The 17,401-nt window shown below is 41.3% G+C and overlaps 1 protein-coding gene and 2 pseudogenes across 2 annotated transcripts in view; 2 read left to right on the top strand and 1 right to left on the bottom strand.

The window, feature by feature from the left end:
* Window positions 1-17,401, bottom strand: part of Prkdc (protein kinase, DNA-activated, catalytic subunit) — a 198,462-nt gene that overhangs the window by 78,070 nt on the left and 102,991 nt on the right. The window contains exons 52-56 of the mRNA XM_029470470.1: window positions 16,636-16,747; window positions 10,489-10,613; window positions 10,247-10,396; window positions 810-983; window positions 231-329 (exon numbers count right to left, since the gene is read on the bottom strand). Of these exons, the coding sequence (XP_029326330.1) occupies window positions 231-329; window positions 810-983; window positions 10,247-10,396; window positions 10,489-10,613; window positions 16,636-16,747 (660 nt within the window). The remainder of the gene's footprint in view (window positions 1-230; window positions 330-809; window positions 984-10,246; window positions 10,397-10,488; window positions 10,614-16,635; window positions 16,748-17,401) is intronic.
* Window positions 7,305-7,691, top strand: LOC110311470 (annotated as a pseudogene).
* LOC110311469 lies at window positions 8,500-9,096 on the top strand (annotated as a pseudogene). Its single transcript, XR_002379956.2, has one exon. The product of XR_002379956.2 is annotated as a glia maturation factor beta pseudogene (transcript).

Raw genomic sequence — 17,401 nt, 5'->3', positions numbered from 1 at the left:
TCACTTTATAATAAGCACTTTGTCCTAACCACCTTTCCATGAGTTTTATTTTGAAATAACCTGTCAGGATGTTAAAATCTTATTTCTCATGTGTGATTTAAAACACATTTCACTAAGGATTAGAAAATGCAGGAAACAGAAAGAATGATGATATCACAGTAAACACTTGAAGCTAGTCTTGAAAGCAATAACCTAATTCTGATCTACTTTATTCCAGAAGAAGTACATACTGGAGTCCAACGTTCTCGTCGATCAGTCCTTGAATCAGTACATCTTTTGCCAGTTTAAATATTTCCTGTGAGTCTTTATCCTTTTGACTCTCTTGATCTCTATTTGAAAAAAATAACAAAGTTATTAGTATTCTGCTTTACTCTATAAGCACACAGTCTGTATTAAAGCAAAGGTGGGTTTGTATGCGACTGATGGCCGAGGCAGTTTGATAGAGCTGCTAAAGGTGTGAGATCAGGATAGACTTTCCTTGTGCCCTGAGTCTTGTCACCTCTACAGGCAACAGAGGGATGACACTGCCTGGGAGATGTTTCTCTTAAAAGGTTTACTATGAAGGTAAGATTGTAAGAGGGCCCTCATATACTTAAAACAAACAGATTGTGTGTGTGTGTGTGTGTGTGTGTGTGTAGACAGAGACTACATCAGAAACAAGTAGAAGGGGATGACCAAAACCTGAAATTGTCTTCTGATCTTTGTGCAGAGGCACATGTCTGTGATCACACAAGCACACACACACACCATGCATACATGCACACAGACTTTCTTTAAAAAAATGATATAAAATGCAATGAATGGCTAACCTGTAATTGTCATGAATCCACATAAGAATATTATACATTTGTTCTCTACATGTTGGAGAAGGATGGGAAACAAATTCCACAACAGGATTCAGAAGTTCTCGGAGTTCTATTGGTTTTAATTTTGCCACCATCTTATAAACTATATCCAAACACACCTTTTGTCTTTCATCATCTCTATAATAAAGAAGATTTTTGGTAACATAAATTTAACAATAATTATTATCATACTTACAAAGTATGAAAAGTAACATTTTTATCTTGTTCTAAAATTTCAAAAGATGTTACAATTTAAACACTACATTTCAAGTCTACTAATGAAAGAGTAATGAAAAGCTGTCACATATAAACACATACATAAGAGTTTTACTCAGTTATAAAGGAAAATGAAACCAGGAAAATGGATGGGAAGTATTATACTAAGGAAAGTCAGAGAGACAACTCTAGTAAGTAGATCTTGGACTCAACATTGCAGATTTGAGTGTTTAATTTGTTGTGTCTATATACAAAGGGCAATAAGATGGGAGAGGGATTGAGAGGCCTTAAGTGAGGAGTGGATGGAAAAACGCCTGTGATGTGAGAAGTAGACAGAGCATGGGCTGAGAACAAGAGAAAGGAACAAGTAGGGAAACACCGTGTGTGGAAGGATGGGGCAGAAGACAGGTTTGGGGGTGATTAACCAAAACAGACTAGTTACAGAGGTCTTATAGAAAGTCATTACTTGAGAAGTTAATTTAAAAGTAGATTTTGTTTGTTTGCTTGCTTGCTTTTTTTTTTCTTTTGGTTTTTCAAGACAGGGTTTGAGTACAGAGGTACACTACATGTGTGGACAATACTGCAGACACAAACCATGGGTTATCAAGTGAAAATCCTAGTAGCCAGTGATTAGGCTACCTCTCTATTCGCTGATGGTCATGGAAGCTCCAGAGAACCTTAGAATAATGCAGGTTGTTGCTATTACACTTAGTTGCTCACTAGAACTAAATGGTAAGACTCTGCTGCGGAAACATCATATACTCTAATTATAGGACATAGAGAAATTAAATTGGACCTGACTTACAAACATCCTTCCTGGCTAGCATTCATCGTTCCGTAGGTGCTATGCAATCCAGACCACTGAGGAAAAGTCCCCATTGGTTCTACCTAGTAGTAGACCTCACATGCAAAGCAAGATGTGTCCACTGAGAACAAAATAATTACGGGAGGTAGAGGAAGGAAGGGACCTGGGAGGGAGAGAGGAGGAAGAGGGAAAAGGGGGAACAGGATCAGGTGTGGGAGGAGTAGGGAGAGAAGTACTGATGATCAGGGATTTAAATGGAGGTGTGTAGCAGTGAGGGATGGGGAACTGAGGGTAGCCACTAGAAAGTCTCAGATGCCAGGGAAGCAAGAGGTTTCCAGGACCCAACAGGGATGACATTAGCCAAAATACACAACAGGGGAGATTGAACCTGTAGAGACCATATCCAGTGGATAAGCATGGAGTGCCCCACCCCACCCCCACCCTGCCCAGTTGAGGGATGGGGCCACCAACCCATCTCAAAAAATTTAAACCAGAATTGCTCCTGTCTAAAGGAAATGCAAGGACAAAGAGTGGAGCAGATACTGAAGGAGAGACCATCCAGAGACTGCCCTACCCAGGGATCCATGCCATCTGCAGATACCAAACCCAGACAGTATTGCTGATGCCAAGAAGCACTTGCTGACAGGAACCTAACATAGCTGTTCCCTGACTGGCTCTGCTAGAACCTGACCATTACAGATTTGAATGCTTGAAGCCAACCATCTGAGCATGGGGACCCCAATGGAGGAGTTAGGGGAAGGACTGAAGAAGCTGAAGGGGATTGCAACCCCATAGAAAGAACAATATAAACCAATCAGACCCTCCTGCCTCCAATAGCTCCCAGGGACTAAAGCACCAACCAGAGAGTATACACGGAGGAACCTATGGCTCCAGCTGCATAAATAGCAGAGGACAGACTTATCTAGTATTAATGGGAGAGGAGGCCCTTGGTACTGTGGAGGCTCGATGCCCCAGTGTAGGGGAATGCTAGGGTGGTGAGGCAGGAGTGGTTGGGTGACACCCTCATAAAAGCAGAGCAGAGGGGGAGGTGGGGGAGGGGTTTTGTGGAGAGAAAACCGGGGAGGGGGATAACAATTGAAATATAAATAATAAAATAACCAATAAAAAAGAGATAGATGTACTGACTGGTCTGATAGTGATATGAATGCTAAGGGAGTAACCAGCAGCTGATAATCTGATTAATCTGAAGCCTGCTCCATAAAAAGAAATTCACATCTGTACTATAAGCCTTGTCAAAAGTTCATGGCTAGAGAGCTCATATGCCCTAAGGGGAAAATTTACTATTGTTTTGCTAAATAATACACACTTTCTAAATATTTATGTTCATAACCATAGATTAATGATATTCTCAACCCTGGCCAGAAAAGTTTCTTTTTGTAAGTGGATAATGGTTAATATAGACTAACACATTTTCAAAGTTCTGAGAAGTGACTGTTGATTGTTCAGTCCTAAACAGGATAGATAGATGACTCACACAGCCCCCCAAGTATCTGGAAATATCACTGATCAAGAGTAGAAAGAGACCTTGGGCATGAACTCAGCAGACAGTCCCATGGTCCCCAGAGGACTCTCCACTCAACAGGTGCCCTAGCATGCCCAGGATCTTAGGATCACTGGTAAGTGGGACACAACATCTGTTCCAACACAACCAGGAGTGCCGGGGGCCAGCAGGAGCAGGGACACAGGAACCCCACCTGGCCAGTGGCTTCCTTCCAGTCGGTGCTGGTCTACCTTGATTTTGATTTCAGAAGACAGCCCCCAGAGGAGGTACGACTTCCAGGCGCTCTAACAAACTGAGGATCTTAGGACCCCAGGATCCCAGGAGCTTGGTCACACCAGGATCTCAGGGTCTCAGAGGAAACTTGACTGCCAAGCACTTTGACACACCCAGAATCTCAGGATCACAGGATCCCAGAATCACAGGATCCCAGAGAAAGCTGGACTCTAAGGAATTCTGACTCAACCTGGAATACAGGAAGGACAGGTTCCAATCAGAGATATCGAGGGCAGAGAACACCTGACATAATCAGATCAGGAGGCAAGCTTAAGAAGAGAAGCAACAGAAACCAAGGTTACTTGGCATCATCAGAACCCAACTCTCCAACCACAGAAAGTCCTGAATACACCATCACACCAGAAAAGCAAGATATGGATCTAAAGTCACTTCTCATGATGATGATAGAGGGCTATAAGAAGGACATAAATAACTCCCTTAAAGAAATACAGGAGAGCACAGGTAAACAGGTAGAAGCCCTTAAAGAAGAAACATACAAATCCTTTTAAGAATTATAGGAAAACACATCCAAACAGGTGAAAGAATTGATCAAAATCATCCAGGATCAAAAAATGGAAGTAGAAACAATAAAGAAATCACAAAAGGAGACAACCCTGCAGATAGAAAACCTAGAAAAGAGATCTGGAGTCCTAGATGCAAGCATCAGCAACAGAATACAAGAGATAGAAGAGAGAATCTCAGATGCAGAAGATACCATAGAAAACATTGACACAACACACAAAGAAAATGTGAAATGCAAAAGAATCTTAACCCAAAACATCCAGGAAATCCACGACACAATGAGAAGACCAAAACTAAGGCTAATAGGTATAGAAGAGAATGAAAATTTCCAACTTAAAGGGCTAGTAAATATCTTCAACAAAATTATAGAAGAAAACTTCCCCAACCTAAAGAGATGCCCATGAACATACAAGAAGCCTACAGAACTCCAAATAGGCTCTACTTATTCAATGTAATCCCATCAAAATTTCAACTCAATTCTTTGTAGATTTAGAAAGGGCAATTTCCAAATTCATCTGGAATAACAAAAAACTCAGGATAGCAAAAACTATTCTCAACAATAAAAGAACTTCTGGGGGCATCACCATCCCTGACCTCAAGCTGTACTACAGAGCAATTGTGAAAAAAAAACAAAACAACAACAAAAAAAAAAAAAAAAAAAAAAAAAAACAAAAAAAAACGCATGGTTTTGGTACAATGACAGGCAGGTAGATCAATGAAATAGAATTTAAGACCCAGAAATGAACCCACACACAATGGTCACTTGATCTTTGACAAAGGAGCTAAAAACCATCCAGTGGAAAAGACAGCATTTTCAACAAATGGTGCTTGCCCAACTGGCGGTCAGTATGTAGAAGAAGGCAAATCGACCCATTCTTATCTTCTTGTACAAAGCTCAAGTCCAAGTGGATTAAGGACTTTCACATAAAACCAGATACACTGAAACTTATATACAGAAAGTGGGGAAGAACCTCGAACATATGGGCGCAGGGGGAAAATTCCTGAAGAGAATACCAATGGCTTCTAATGTAAGATCAACAGACAAATAGGACCTCATAAAATTGCAAAGCTTCTGTAAGGCAAAAGATACTGTCAGAAGACAAAAAGGCCACTAACAGATTGGGAAAAGATCTTCACCAATCCTACATCTAATAGAGGGCTAATATCCAATATATACAAAGAATTCAAGAAGTTAGACTCCAGGGAAACAAATTACCCTATTAAAAATGGGGTATAGAGCTAAACAAAGAATTTTCAACTGAGGAATATCAAATGGCCAAGAAGCACCCAAAGAAATGTTCAACATCCTTAGTCATCAAGGAAATGTAAATTAAAACAACTCTGAGATTTCACCTCACACCAGTCAGAATGGCTAAGATCAAAAACTCAGGTGACAGCAGATGCTGGCGAGGATGTGGAGAAAGGAACACTCCTCCATTGCTTGTGGGATTGCAAGGTGGTACAACCACTATGGAAATCAGTTTGCCAGTTCCTCAGAAAATTGGACATAGTTCTACCTGAGGACCCAGCAATACCACTCCTGGGCATATACCCAGAAGATGCTCCAACATGTAAGGACATATGCTCTACTATGTTCATAGCAGCCTTATTAATAATAGCCAGAAGCTGGAAAGAACCCAAATGTCTCTCAACAAAGGAATGGATACAGAAAATGTGGTACATTTACTCAGCTATTAAAAACAGTGAATTTATGAAATTCGTAGGCAAATGGATGGATCTGGAGGATATCATCCTGAGGGAGGTAACCCAATTACAAAAGAACATACATGATATGAACTCACTGATAAGTGGATATTAGCCCAGAAGCCCAGAAGCTCAGTATACCCAAGATACAATCCACAAACCACATGAAACTCAAGAAGGAAGTCCATAGTGTGGATACTTCTATCCATCTTAGAAGGGGGGAATCAAACACCCATGGAAGGAGTTAAAGAGAAAATGTGTGGAGGAGAGACTGAAGAAATGATCATATAGAGACTGACTAACCTGGGGATCCATCCCATTTACAATCACCAAACCCAGACACTATTGCAGATGCCAACAAGTGCTTCCTGACAGGAGCCTGATATAGCTGTCTCGTGAGAGGCTCTGCCAGTGCCTGACAAATACAGAGGTGGATGCTCACATCCATCCATTGGACTGAGCACAGGGTCCCCAATGAAGAAGCTAGAGAAAGGACCCAAGGAGCTGAATGGGTTTGCAGCCCCATAGGAGGAACAACAATATGAACTAGCCAGTACCCCCAGAGCTCCCAGGGACTAAACCACCAACCAAAGAGCATACATGGTGGGACTCATGGCTCCAGCTGCATATGCAGCAGAGGATGACCTAGTTGGATATCAATGGGAGGAGAGGCCCTTTATCCTAAGGAAGGCTGTATGCCCCAGTGTGGGGGAATGCCAGAACCAGGAAGCAGGAGTGGGTGGGTTGGTGAGCAGGGGTAGGGGGAAGGTGAAAGGGAGGGAGGGTGTTTTTCAGAGAGGAAACCAGGAAAAGGGCTAATATTTATAGTGTAAATATAAAAAAAATCCAATTTAAAAAAAAAGGGGGGGTCGGGGGAGGGGAAGAGTATTAAGAAGTTAAGAACCAAAGGGCATGGAAGAATGCTGTGAAATGCTGTCTTCAGGACATGAGATGACCACTACACATGTGCACTCACAGAAGCTATGGCCACCTGAACAGGACTGAATACTTCTATCACTGGCATGTGATTGGTCGCTTATGCCAGTCCACCCTATTGAAAAGCTATTGGTAGTTAACAGTGGCTGGGGAGGTTAATCTTTTTTCTTCACTGGTGCAGGCAGTTTTTTAAGGTACCCATAATCCAGTGAATAACCCCATATCTATGTACATACATGTTAAACTCAATGGACATGAGAGAGAGAAAAATAAAGTCAGAGTAGGGAGGTGTGTTGGTAGGAATGGCAGTGGGAAAGGGGACAAAAGAGAACTGGGAGTGATTCTTATAAAAAGGCATTACATACAAGTATGCGTGCAAAATTGTAAAAGAATACATAAAAATTATTTTAAAAAAAGGAATCATGAGTCTCTCTTGAGGTGGACTGTCATCGAGTCGTGGTGAGGCTGGTGCACTGCAGCCATGACAGAGGCTGATGTGAATCCAAAGGCCTATCCCCTCACAGATGCCCACCCCACCAAGAAGCTGCTGGACCTTGTTCAATAGTCATGTATCTACAAGCAGCTTCAGAAAGGAGCCAATGAAGCCACCAAAACCCTCAACAGAGGCATCTCTGAGTTCGTTGTGATGGCAGCAGACGCTGAGCCCTCGGAGATCATCCTGCATCTCCCTCTGCTGTGCGAAGACAAGAATGTGCCCTATGTATTTGTGCGCTCCAAGCAGGCTTTAGGACAGGCCTGTGGCGTCTCCAGGCCAGTCATCGCCTGTTCTGTTACCCTCAAAGAAGGCTATCAACTAAAGCAGCAGATCCAGTCCATTCAGCAGTCTATTGAAAGGCTTTTGGTGTAGGCCGTGGCCTCTGCTCTTTCCTGTCTACTGCCACCCTGTTTGTGTGTCATATTGTCTGTTAGCATGTACTATTTTCAGCCAGTTACTATTATTTTGTACTACATCTGCATTTTATATTTTTATTTTTGTCTTAATAAGGTTATTTTTCACCATCTCTTCATTCTCTCCTACCATAAAAAATGAAATGATAGCTAAGACAGGTGAAAGGCAGAATGTCACCATTTGATAACAGGAAGAACCAGAAGAAACTTAAGCCAGGGACAGTGTATACTTTCATCTGCAAACTTATTCCACTGCGCAGGGTAGGATGACAGTGACCCTGGTCCCTTGTGCCTTTGATATAAGAGCTCCATAAATGTTACTGACACTGAGGAATTTCTTTTGGGTAGCAGTCTCTCCCACCCCTTATCATTTGAAGAAATTTGATGTTGGGCCTATGTCTGGGTGCCATTTATTAATGTCCTGTGTGGTTTTGATGTATGTAGCCTGATATTCTTCCATATCTTGGGCAGTATCAGTTCAAAGGGATTCTGTGGAGATCGTGGCAATTTGCTGGAACTTATAGCAGAGACAGTGCTAGCAGGAAACATCCTCTCCTTGGTAAATGGGGATGTCTTGTGGAACCATTTGATGCCCGTGTTGGGAGCCCTTATCCTGTTCTTCCCACAGCATGGGTCAGGTGTATTTTCCCTCACATGAATAAAGTGATAACATGTTCATTATTGAGCATCCTAATAAATATGTTCATATTTCATTTAAAAAAAAAGGAGGCCATGTCGTTAGGTGGGGGAGGCTGAGCGGTGCGCCAGCCGAAGCAGGAAGGGAGGTGGCTGCCGAGCCATTCTTAAAGGGGCCCAAGAGATCGCACGGCAACGGGCAGCTGACGACCGGAAGGAAAATGAGTGAGTCTTTGGTGGTTTGTGATGTTGCTGAAGATTTAGTGGAAAAGCTGAGAAAGTTTCGTTTTCGAAAAGAAACCCACAATGCTGCTATTATAATGAAGATTGACAAGGATAAACGCCTGGTGGGGCTGGATGAGGAGCTTGAGGGCGTCTCTCCCGATGAACTCAAAGACGAACTACCTGAGCGGCAGCCTCGCTTCATTGTGTGTAGTTATACATACCAACATGATGACGGCAGAGTCTCGTACCCTCTCTGCTTTATTTTCTCCAGTCCTGTCGGGTGCAAGCCTGAGCAGCAGATGATGTACGCTGGGAGTAAGAACAAGCTAGTCCAGACTGCCGAGCTAACCAAGGTATTTGAAATAAGAAACACTGAAGATCTAACTGAAGAATGGTTACGTGAGAAACTTGGATTTTTCCACTAATGTGAACTTCTGTGTTTCTAAAGTATTTATGTATTAACCTGACCATACTGGAACCAGACATAAATAGTTATTTATGCCCTAAAAAAAAAAAAAAATTAAAATTAAAAAAAATTAAAAAAAAGGAATCATAAAAGATTACCATGTACAACTGAACATCCCTCCTACTAAAATAATAGTCAACCAGAAAGAAACTGGAACCTGCAACCAAGGAAGACTAAAATGTAAAAATATAAAAATACGAAGTAATTAATCAATGTGAAGCTTAAAGCAATCATTCAAAACTTCACACCCCAAAAATTTAGGGTCACATAATTTCATGGTTAAAACATTCTGAATTTTTAAAGAGCTGAAAAGAGAAAGTCGGACTAGGTTATTCATAGTAATGCTAATTTTTTACTTTTAACAATCATAATTGTGATTATTATGATCATGTAAAAGGAGAAGGAGTGAAGAATATATGGGAATTTTGTATAAAATCTTTACCTTTTTTGTAACTATAAAGATTATTTCAAAATAAAGTTCATTTAAAGAAACTGATGGTGACAGACAAAATAAGGTAAAATTATGAAGAACTTAGGTGAGAACACTCTCAGGTGCTATTAGTCTGTCAGATAGTGATCTAATTGTGACCCGAGTCCTAAATATCTGAGGGTCTCCTGCTCCTGAAAGCAGTCAGCTTTCAGCAAGTACTGAAAGAGAGCAGGACACAATGACATTCATTCTTGTCATCAGTACATTACATACTTACCAGTATTTTATCACCATGAAAGTGTTACATACACACAGATCACAAATGCAAGAAGACAGAGAAATAAGGGACCAACTGCTTTATCTTAAATTACTTTCTACTCAATTGAAACTTTGAAAAGAAGTGAACAATGTTAACATAAGAAGGTTCCTGCTTGTCAAAATAGGTACAGAACTGAAAGCCATGCACAAGTCTAAAGACAGTCTGAAGTACTGCAGTACAGCAATGGTCTTCATATGTAGGAGAAAAACCAAGGATGGGACTGGGAGCCACTCCCTGAGGCTCCAGAGACAGAGGCTGGGCTGGGATCTCATTTCCCTCCTACGCTCTCACCACTTTTACCCCTTGGGTTGAAATTTCAAATATGTTTCTTTTGAACACCCAAAGTGGTTGGTAGTTAAAGGAGATACACGGGCGAGAGAATATTTTGTGACTGTGTCTGTGTTGTATTCTAGTCAGTGAGGCCTGATACTCACTTACCTATGTCTCATGACTTGAAGAAAGTCTTTACTCTTTAACTCTAAGTATAGGCCTGTGATCTCCTCTGCTCGACAAAGTACAACTTCCAGACAAAGTGTCTTCATTACACCGTGAAATTTTGGCAGCAGAAAGAACAAAGCATTCAAGAACCTGGGGAGGTAAAGAGGTTCATGAGAAGATGGGGGCTGATATGCTCCCAGGCCTCCTGCCCATGTCCCAGGCCTCCTGCCATTGTCCCTTACCTGTCAGCAAGAGGAGGGAAGCCCTTCACTATTTTGTTTAAGCAAACAATAAATTTGTCTTCCATAGTATTTTGATGTTGCTTCAGTTGTTTTACAACCAGTTCACATACCAACTCTGCTATCACCTGAAAAATTAAGTTTCCTTTCAAACACATAAAAGTAGAACACTATGTTAAGTGCTGAAATTTATTTTAATAATTTAAGTTAATCCCAGGAACACGTCCAACATCATGACCTTCACCAAGATTCACATTCAAGTGATAAAATTGAGTGCTAGGAACAGCCACCAGTTTGTAGTAGCCACCACACAGTCAAAAGGTTCCCAGGCTTCAACTGCGACAGTGAGGGAGTAAAGCCATACTGTGCAATGATCTAATGCCCTGTGCTTCCTTCTGACATAGAAACATTGCAAGTCCTCTGAGAAGACATAATTCTCTTTAGTTTAATGTTTATCAAATACGATTTAAGATGCATTTTATGCTAGGTGCCTTGATCAGTCCTCACACTGAACTCTAGTTCAAGAGACCTGATCATGGTCTTCCTGCACAGATCACAGTCTCTTCACCCTTCAACACTATTAAATATTCATTTGTATACTGTCTGTCCCTGAGCTCTCCCAGAGCAGAGATGGGGCCTGTTTCCTGCTGTGTCTCTAGGATCTGGAACCTGTAGCCTCCCCAAGCCTGAAGCAGGCTGATGCAAACCTTGCTGCCACTGAGAATGAGACCACCTGGGGAAGCCTTCTGACCTAGATGGCTCTATTGTTCTGTCACCTGCCACTGCTCTTCTCCAAGACACTGCTACCTGCTGAGAGGCCCCTGAGATATTCCAGAGGCACATCCTATCCTGCAGGCTGGCTCCAGGCACCAAGAATGGATTGGCAGGGGATGGGCTTTCCCCCTTTTAAGCACAGTCTCAGTGTAAAATCGCAGACCTGGATCAGAACATTTGTCTTGCGGGCCGGCTTACAACAGGAACCAGCATGTAAGATTTCAAAAGCAAGTACCCAGTATGGTCCATGTACTCAAGGAAGACTGACTGCAAGTGTGAAAATACTCATTTCAGCTGTGTTTACTCACAAACATGGAAGATCATTACAAATGTTTAAAAGCATGGAGGTTAAATGGATAGTTTTTCAAGACAAATTCACTGCTACTTGAGACTAAAAATTATGCTCTGAGGAAATACTTAACCAGAAATTTCAATAATTTTAAAGCTCATGTATAATATTTTAATTATTTCACCACTGATACATATAGTGTATCTGTTAGGGCTGAAACTACAGATCAGCATGGAGTGCTGAGTAGTCTAACATGCATCTTTTCACTAAAAATATTTAATCTGGTGAATGATTGAAATGGCCAGTTTAGCAAGTAAAAAGGGCAGACACACTCATGACAAGTGCTTAGAGGAAGACAGAGAGAAGGAGAGACAGAGACAGAGAAACAGAGACAGACAGTGAGGGTGCTGGCCTCCAACAAGTGGACAAAGGACAGAGATAAATGAAATTTGAATTGCTTTTAGGGATAGAAGGAAGATTGATTTTCTAGTGGCTAGTCCGAGTTCCCTACTCCCACACTGCTATATACCGTAAGGGATCCATCCCATCTGCAGACACCAAAGCCAGACACTATGGCTGATGCCAAGAAGTGCTTGGTGACAGGAGCATAGTATAGCAGTCCCCTGAGAGGCTCCACCAGAGCCTGACCAACCATTGAATTGAACACAGGGACTCCAAGGGAAGAGTTAGGGGAAGGACTAAGGGAGTTGAAGGGGATTGCAACCCCATAGGAAGAACAACAATATCAACTAACCAGACCTCCCCCCCCCCCCCCAACACACACACCTGAGCTACCAGGGACTAAACCACCAACCAAAGAACACAGATGGAGGGACTCCATGGCTCCAGCTGCATATGTAGCAGAGGACTGCCTGGCATCAATGGGAGGGGAGGCCCTTGGTCCTGTAGAGGCTTGATGCCCAGAGCACAGGGGGATGCTAGGGAGGTGAGGTAGGAGTGGGTGAGTAGGTGGGTGGGGGGAGTACCATCATTGAGGCAGGGGGAGGGGGAATGGGGTAGGAGGCTAGCAAAGGAGAAACTAGGAAGGGGGACTACATTTGAAATATCAATAAAATAATCAATTAAAAAGAGTATTAGGATAATTATAAATGGAATATAACTTTACTGGAACTTCATCATTCATATTTAGTAGTTGAATAGATTATTTTCTGTAACATTTTACGTTGAATGTCACTAATCAGTTGTTTGTGTTTGAATAATTCAATATTGTTCATATTTATATATATTATATATATATTAAATTTGATCTAATACTAAAAATATAGTGAGATTTAAGGAAAAAATACTTTAGAGAAGATTGGGAAAGGTCTTGCCAGGATATACCCAAAATTCCTTGAACGTGGGCTCTACAGGAATTCTGGGATGATTTCTGGTATGACAGATTAGAAGTTTACTTATAAGAATAGGCTAATACAGCAAGCAGGGAATAGGGTGCCTAGCCTATCTCAGACAGTAGGAATTTAGGTCTTGAGAATTATATAGAAAGCCTGGAAATAGGCTCACATAGTAAGTAGACAGAGATATTAAATAAATAATTTAGGCTTTGATCTCATGGAAGGTCAGGCAGGGGACAGTAGAAGCACTGTCTCAACAGATAATATTTCTTTAGATTGCTTTATTTACTTTGAATTGTTTTAATTATCAAAATGAGTGTGATTTTTGACTTTGGTGGTTATATAAAAATTCCTCTGGGAGAGAAGTCAAGCTAAATGTTTAATGATATCCAGTTACTGGCTCAAGGGCGTACTATTCTGGGAGGAAGGCTCTGCATTTGTGTTGACAGGGAAGGAGACTAGGCTCTAGATCCTTTCCAGAGTGATATGGGTCAGATATGACAGAGGGAGACCCCTGCAGAACTAGACAAATTCACGAGAATCAAACAGGACAGGTGAAGACTCATTGTGCCATCCTTCACATGGCATGAAGACTTACTATAATTGGTTATTAATAAAATTAACTCATAAAAAAGACAGCTTTCTTTCACACGCTCAAACAAGGAGCAGAATTTCTTCCTTAACTAAACTGTACACCTTGCACAATCTTAATGGATATCTTAATGGTACTAAAATTTTGGTTGTGAGATTAATATATTACAGAATGTACAGCTTTTGCAAGATTCATCCTCAGAGATGCTGAACTAACCTGCTTGGACTGATTATCATGGATTCCAGGTCATCTTGCCTCATTCAACATTTCAGATGGATCTAGTCAGAACTTCAGTCAAGCCCTAAACCTTCTAAGCATGGAGTCTGGATAACAGATGCTAAAGCTAGCTTTCTGAAGTCTAACCAAATTGTCTAATTTTCCTACCCCTTCCCACCTCTTTAAAGAATTTTTCACTGCCCCTCCTCAACCTAGAAGAAGTTACAGAGAGTTGTCAGCCCAATTCCCTGGGTTTTTTTTTTTTTGGGGGGGGGGGGTCTGGTAATGATTATTTTACAAAAAGTGTTCATTTTAAGGGATAATTTGGGAATGGTCATAATTTTGAACAGGGAGAGAATAGGTGGAATTGACTGTGTAGCCATAATCTTAACTGGTATAAATTTTTATAATTGATTTAAAGTTGAAGGTATAATTTCTTATATTGGTACAGATTTATTTTGATACAGATTTAAGGTTCTCATCAGTATGAATTTCTTATACTGATGTAAAATTTGAGATTAATATTGTTACTCTTAGATAGACATTGTGCCCATACAACTCATTTGAAAATACAAAGCTTAGACCCAGTCCTTCTAATAACTGCTACTACAAACTGTTTTTAGATGACTAAGCAATATGAGTTAAGGGTCAGAGAGCAAACTCATGGTTATATCAGACTGGGATGTAATTAAAGGGTGTTTTTGATCTATTTCAATTAGAAATAGATAAGAGTAGTCAAGGTTCAGATTATCTTATTTATATAGATAGTATTCAAAAATATCAGAAATCCACAGACTGTGGCATTTAATGTTGTTAATCATTTGACAGTGAGACACATCTACTCCCGACAGCGCCCCTCCTTGGTTCAAAGAAGAAACTGAGCATCGTCACCTCCAGGCAAGGTTGCTTCTCCCGGCAAGGCAGGCACTGGGAAGAAACTCACATTTCATCTGCAGACAAAATACTTTCCAGGAAAAGGACACATTATGCAAAATACTCGACTGCTGGTTCTACCAAGACAGGGTAAGCAGTCCTTAATTATTCTGCTCTGCAAAGGTCTGTCAGATGATCCTGTACCAAAATGCTGAAGACTGATGCTCCAACATTTTGAGGCATTAGGAGGCTGTCCAGGTAGTCAGGCATTGGTGCTTCCTATAGACTCAGATAATGTTTAAGTCATTCTCGGATTTCTGATGGGGTTAAAGACTAGTTTAAGTCTCATAATCAAAGTTAAGTTGTTTAACATTGAGAGAGAGGTTAGAGTAGAAGACATGGTTTTCAGATGGCATTAAAGGCTAAAATGTAAACATGATCTAGGGATAGATCCATAATTCTTTAACTTAGGAATGCTGGTAGAGTACTTTTTCTAATCGACAAATATGATGGACTGGGTGCCATTTTTATATCATACTGTATAATTTACATGATTATTATAGTTTTGTTCAATTTCTGTCTGGGAGAAGAGTTTTTATTTTTTATATTTTATTGGACAGAAAAGGTGAGGTATAGGGGCAGTTCTGATGGAAGATCCTGTTCCCAATTGGCTTTTGATCTGCCAGTAAAGAAAGCCATGGGCCAATTGCTGGGGAGAAGGTACAGGCCTTCCAGGACTTCCAGGTTCCTGGAGGAAAAGGGAGACACAAGAGAGAAAGAGGATCGCCTTGCTTTGGAGAGAGAGGAACCAGGCAACTATGTGAGGTCTCAGGATGAGTAGTGGGCTGCAGCTCATAGGTGGGTGGTCAGAGATGTCTAGCAGGCACTAGATTTAACTGACCAACTAAAGTTAGGGCAGGCGGGAGGAGCGGAGCTAAGAGTAATGATAAGGGCATGTTTTCCAGGTGGAAGACTGTAGTGCACAGCAATTGTGTCACGAAGGCAAGTTGAAAAGGAACAAGTGAGTGCGTCTCTGTGTGTGTGTGTGTGTCTTTCATCTGTGGACTCAAGAGAAGCTGGGAGGGCACTGGTCATGCGGCCCCTTTCCGGGGCTTAGGCAGGGTAGCAAAAAGCTACATGTAACAGTGGCCACACCAATGTTTTTAACTTGGTAAGACACAAAGCAAAATAAATACACAAGAATGAGAGTGGGTAGGGTGAGAGGGAAAGAGGATAGGAGAGGGGGAGAGAGAGAGAAAGGGGGAGAGAGAGGGAGAGGGAGGGAGGGGAAGAGAAAGAGAGAGAGAGAGAGAGAGAGAGAGAGAGAGAGATCAGTTGTAGTAGTGAGGGTGGAAGGTAGACCAAGGTCATAGCGAGGTAAGTATACAAGGCACACACATGTGAAACTGTTGTTTAAAAAGGTAATAAAAATTAAAAATAAGCTTATAAAGTAGAAAGGGTGGGAGGCTACAATGCCAAAATAAAAATGAAGCTCCATTTTCCTAAGGGTTTGCTTTCCTGAGTTACATATTTACAGTCATGGAAATGGCAAGAGTCCAGTTTGCTGTTTTGGTCCCTTCCTGTGCATTCCAAGTTGTTAGCACCACTAAGTCTGTCCTCACTTATCCTGATGGTACCCATAGCACAGCCTCCACCCTGATGGATAAAGATGGCTTTCAAATCCATGAGGCTAGATAAGATGTTCAGGGGTGTAACAAAAGATCACCAGATCAGAGCAAAGAGCTAACAAAACAGTCACACAGTGAGAAGTGAACCAATAGGGTAACCTGGAAGCAATGCCTGGCTAGTCACTTTGCTCTGAATATAGCAGCAAGAAGTCACCAATGTTTGCATGTTTTTGTCCTGTTGGGGCAGGCAGGGCTTCATGGATGCTAGACAAATGCTCTGTCACACACTCAAACCTTAGTCCCTACATACCATCCTCCCACCAAAGGCAGTACTGTTAAAAGGAAGAGATGCCCTCCTGTGCCCAGTAGGATCAAGGAGGACATAGGGCAATCATAGTCACCAGTGCACTATGCAGCACTCACGTGTTTTCTTTCAGTAACATACTGAAGAATGAGTCCTAAAACTTCGGCTGCAGCTGCATAGACTTCTTTATACTTCACAAAGGACATGTTGTTGACTAAAGCTTCAAAATACCTGTAATAATACAGAGAAAACAAGCATAAAACAGTCCATTCTGATGTTTAATGAAAAAATGTAATAATTCTCCTCCTCATGTCACATTAATAGGCAAACTGAGAAAATATATAAAATGTGACACAAATTACATATAGATTCAAATGTGCATGCATATAGATTTATGGGTCTGGCTTCATAACCATAAAAGTCTACTGTCCAATCCTAGTTCAACACTGCAGTAAGAGTATATTCCTCCACTGCATACAACAGAAATCTGCAGGAAAGAAAGAGGAAGTATCTAAGACTAGAATTCCCTGCCACAAGCCATCTACAAGCAACATAATGCTGAGAAAGCGAAGGGTGATACTCTGTGCAAAGTGACACATGAACTCTTGGCTTTTACAGCCTGAAGGGTAACTCCTGGTGAAGTCAACACTGAGCTACTGGCTGCCTCGGCTCCGAACCTATACCATCCAAAGCAACATTAACAGGTGCAACTGGTCTAAAGGCCAATGTAGGCCAATCAGAATTAAATTTGCCTCCCCCTCACCTCGACCTATAGCTGAGGAATCTAGGAGTACAAGGCTAAACCTACAGAACATTATATGGATATCAAGTTTTTTTTTGTTTTGTTTTGTTTTGTTTTGGTTTTTCGAGACAGGGTTTCTCTGT

The sequence above is a fragment of the Mus caroli genome, chromosome 16, assembly GCF_900094665.2.
Source record: "Mus caroli chromosome 16, CAROLI_EIJ_v1.1, whole genome shotgun sequence".
NCBI lineage: Eukaryota > Metazoa > Chordata > Mammalia > Rodentia > Muridae > Mus > Mus caroli.
This window is presented reverse-complemented; position numbering and strand designations above follow the sequence as displayed.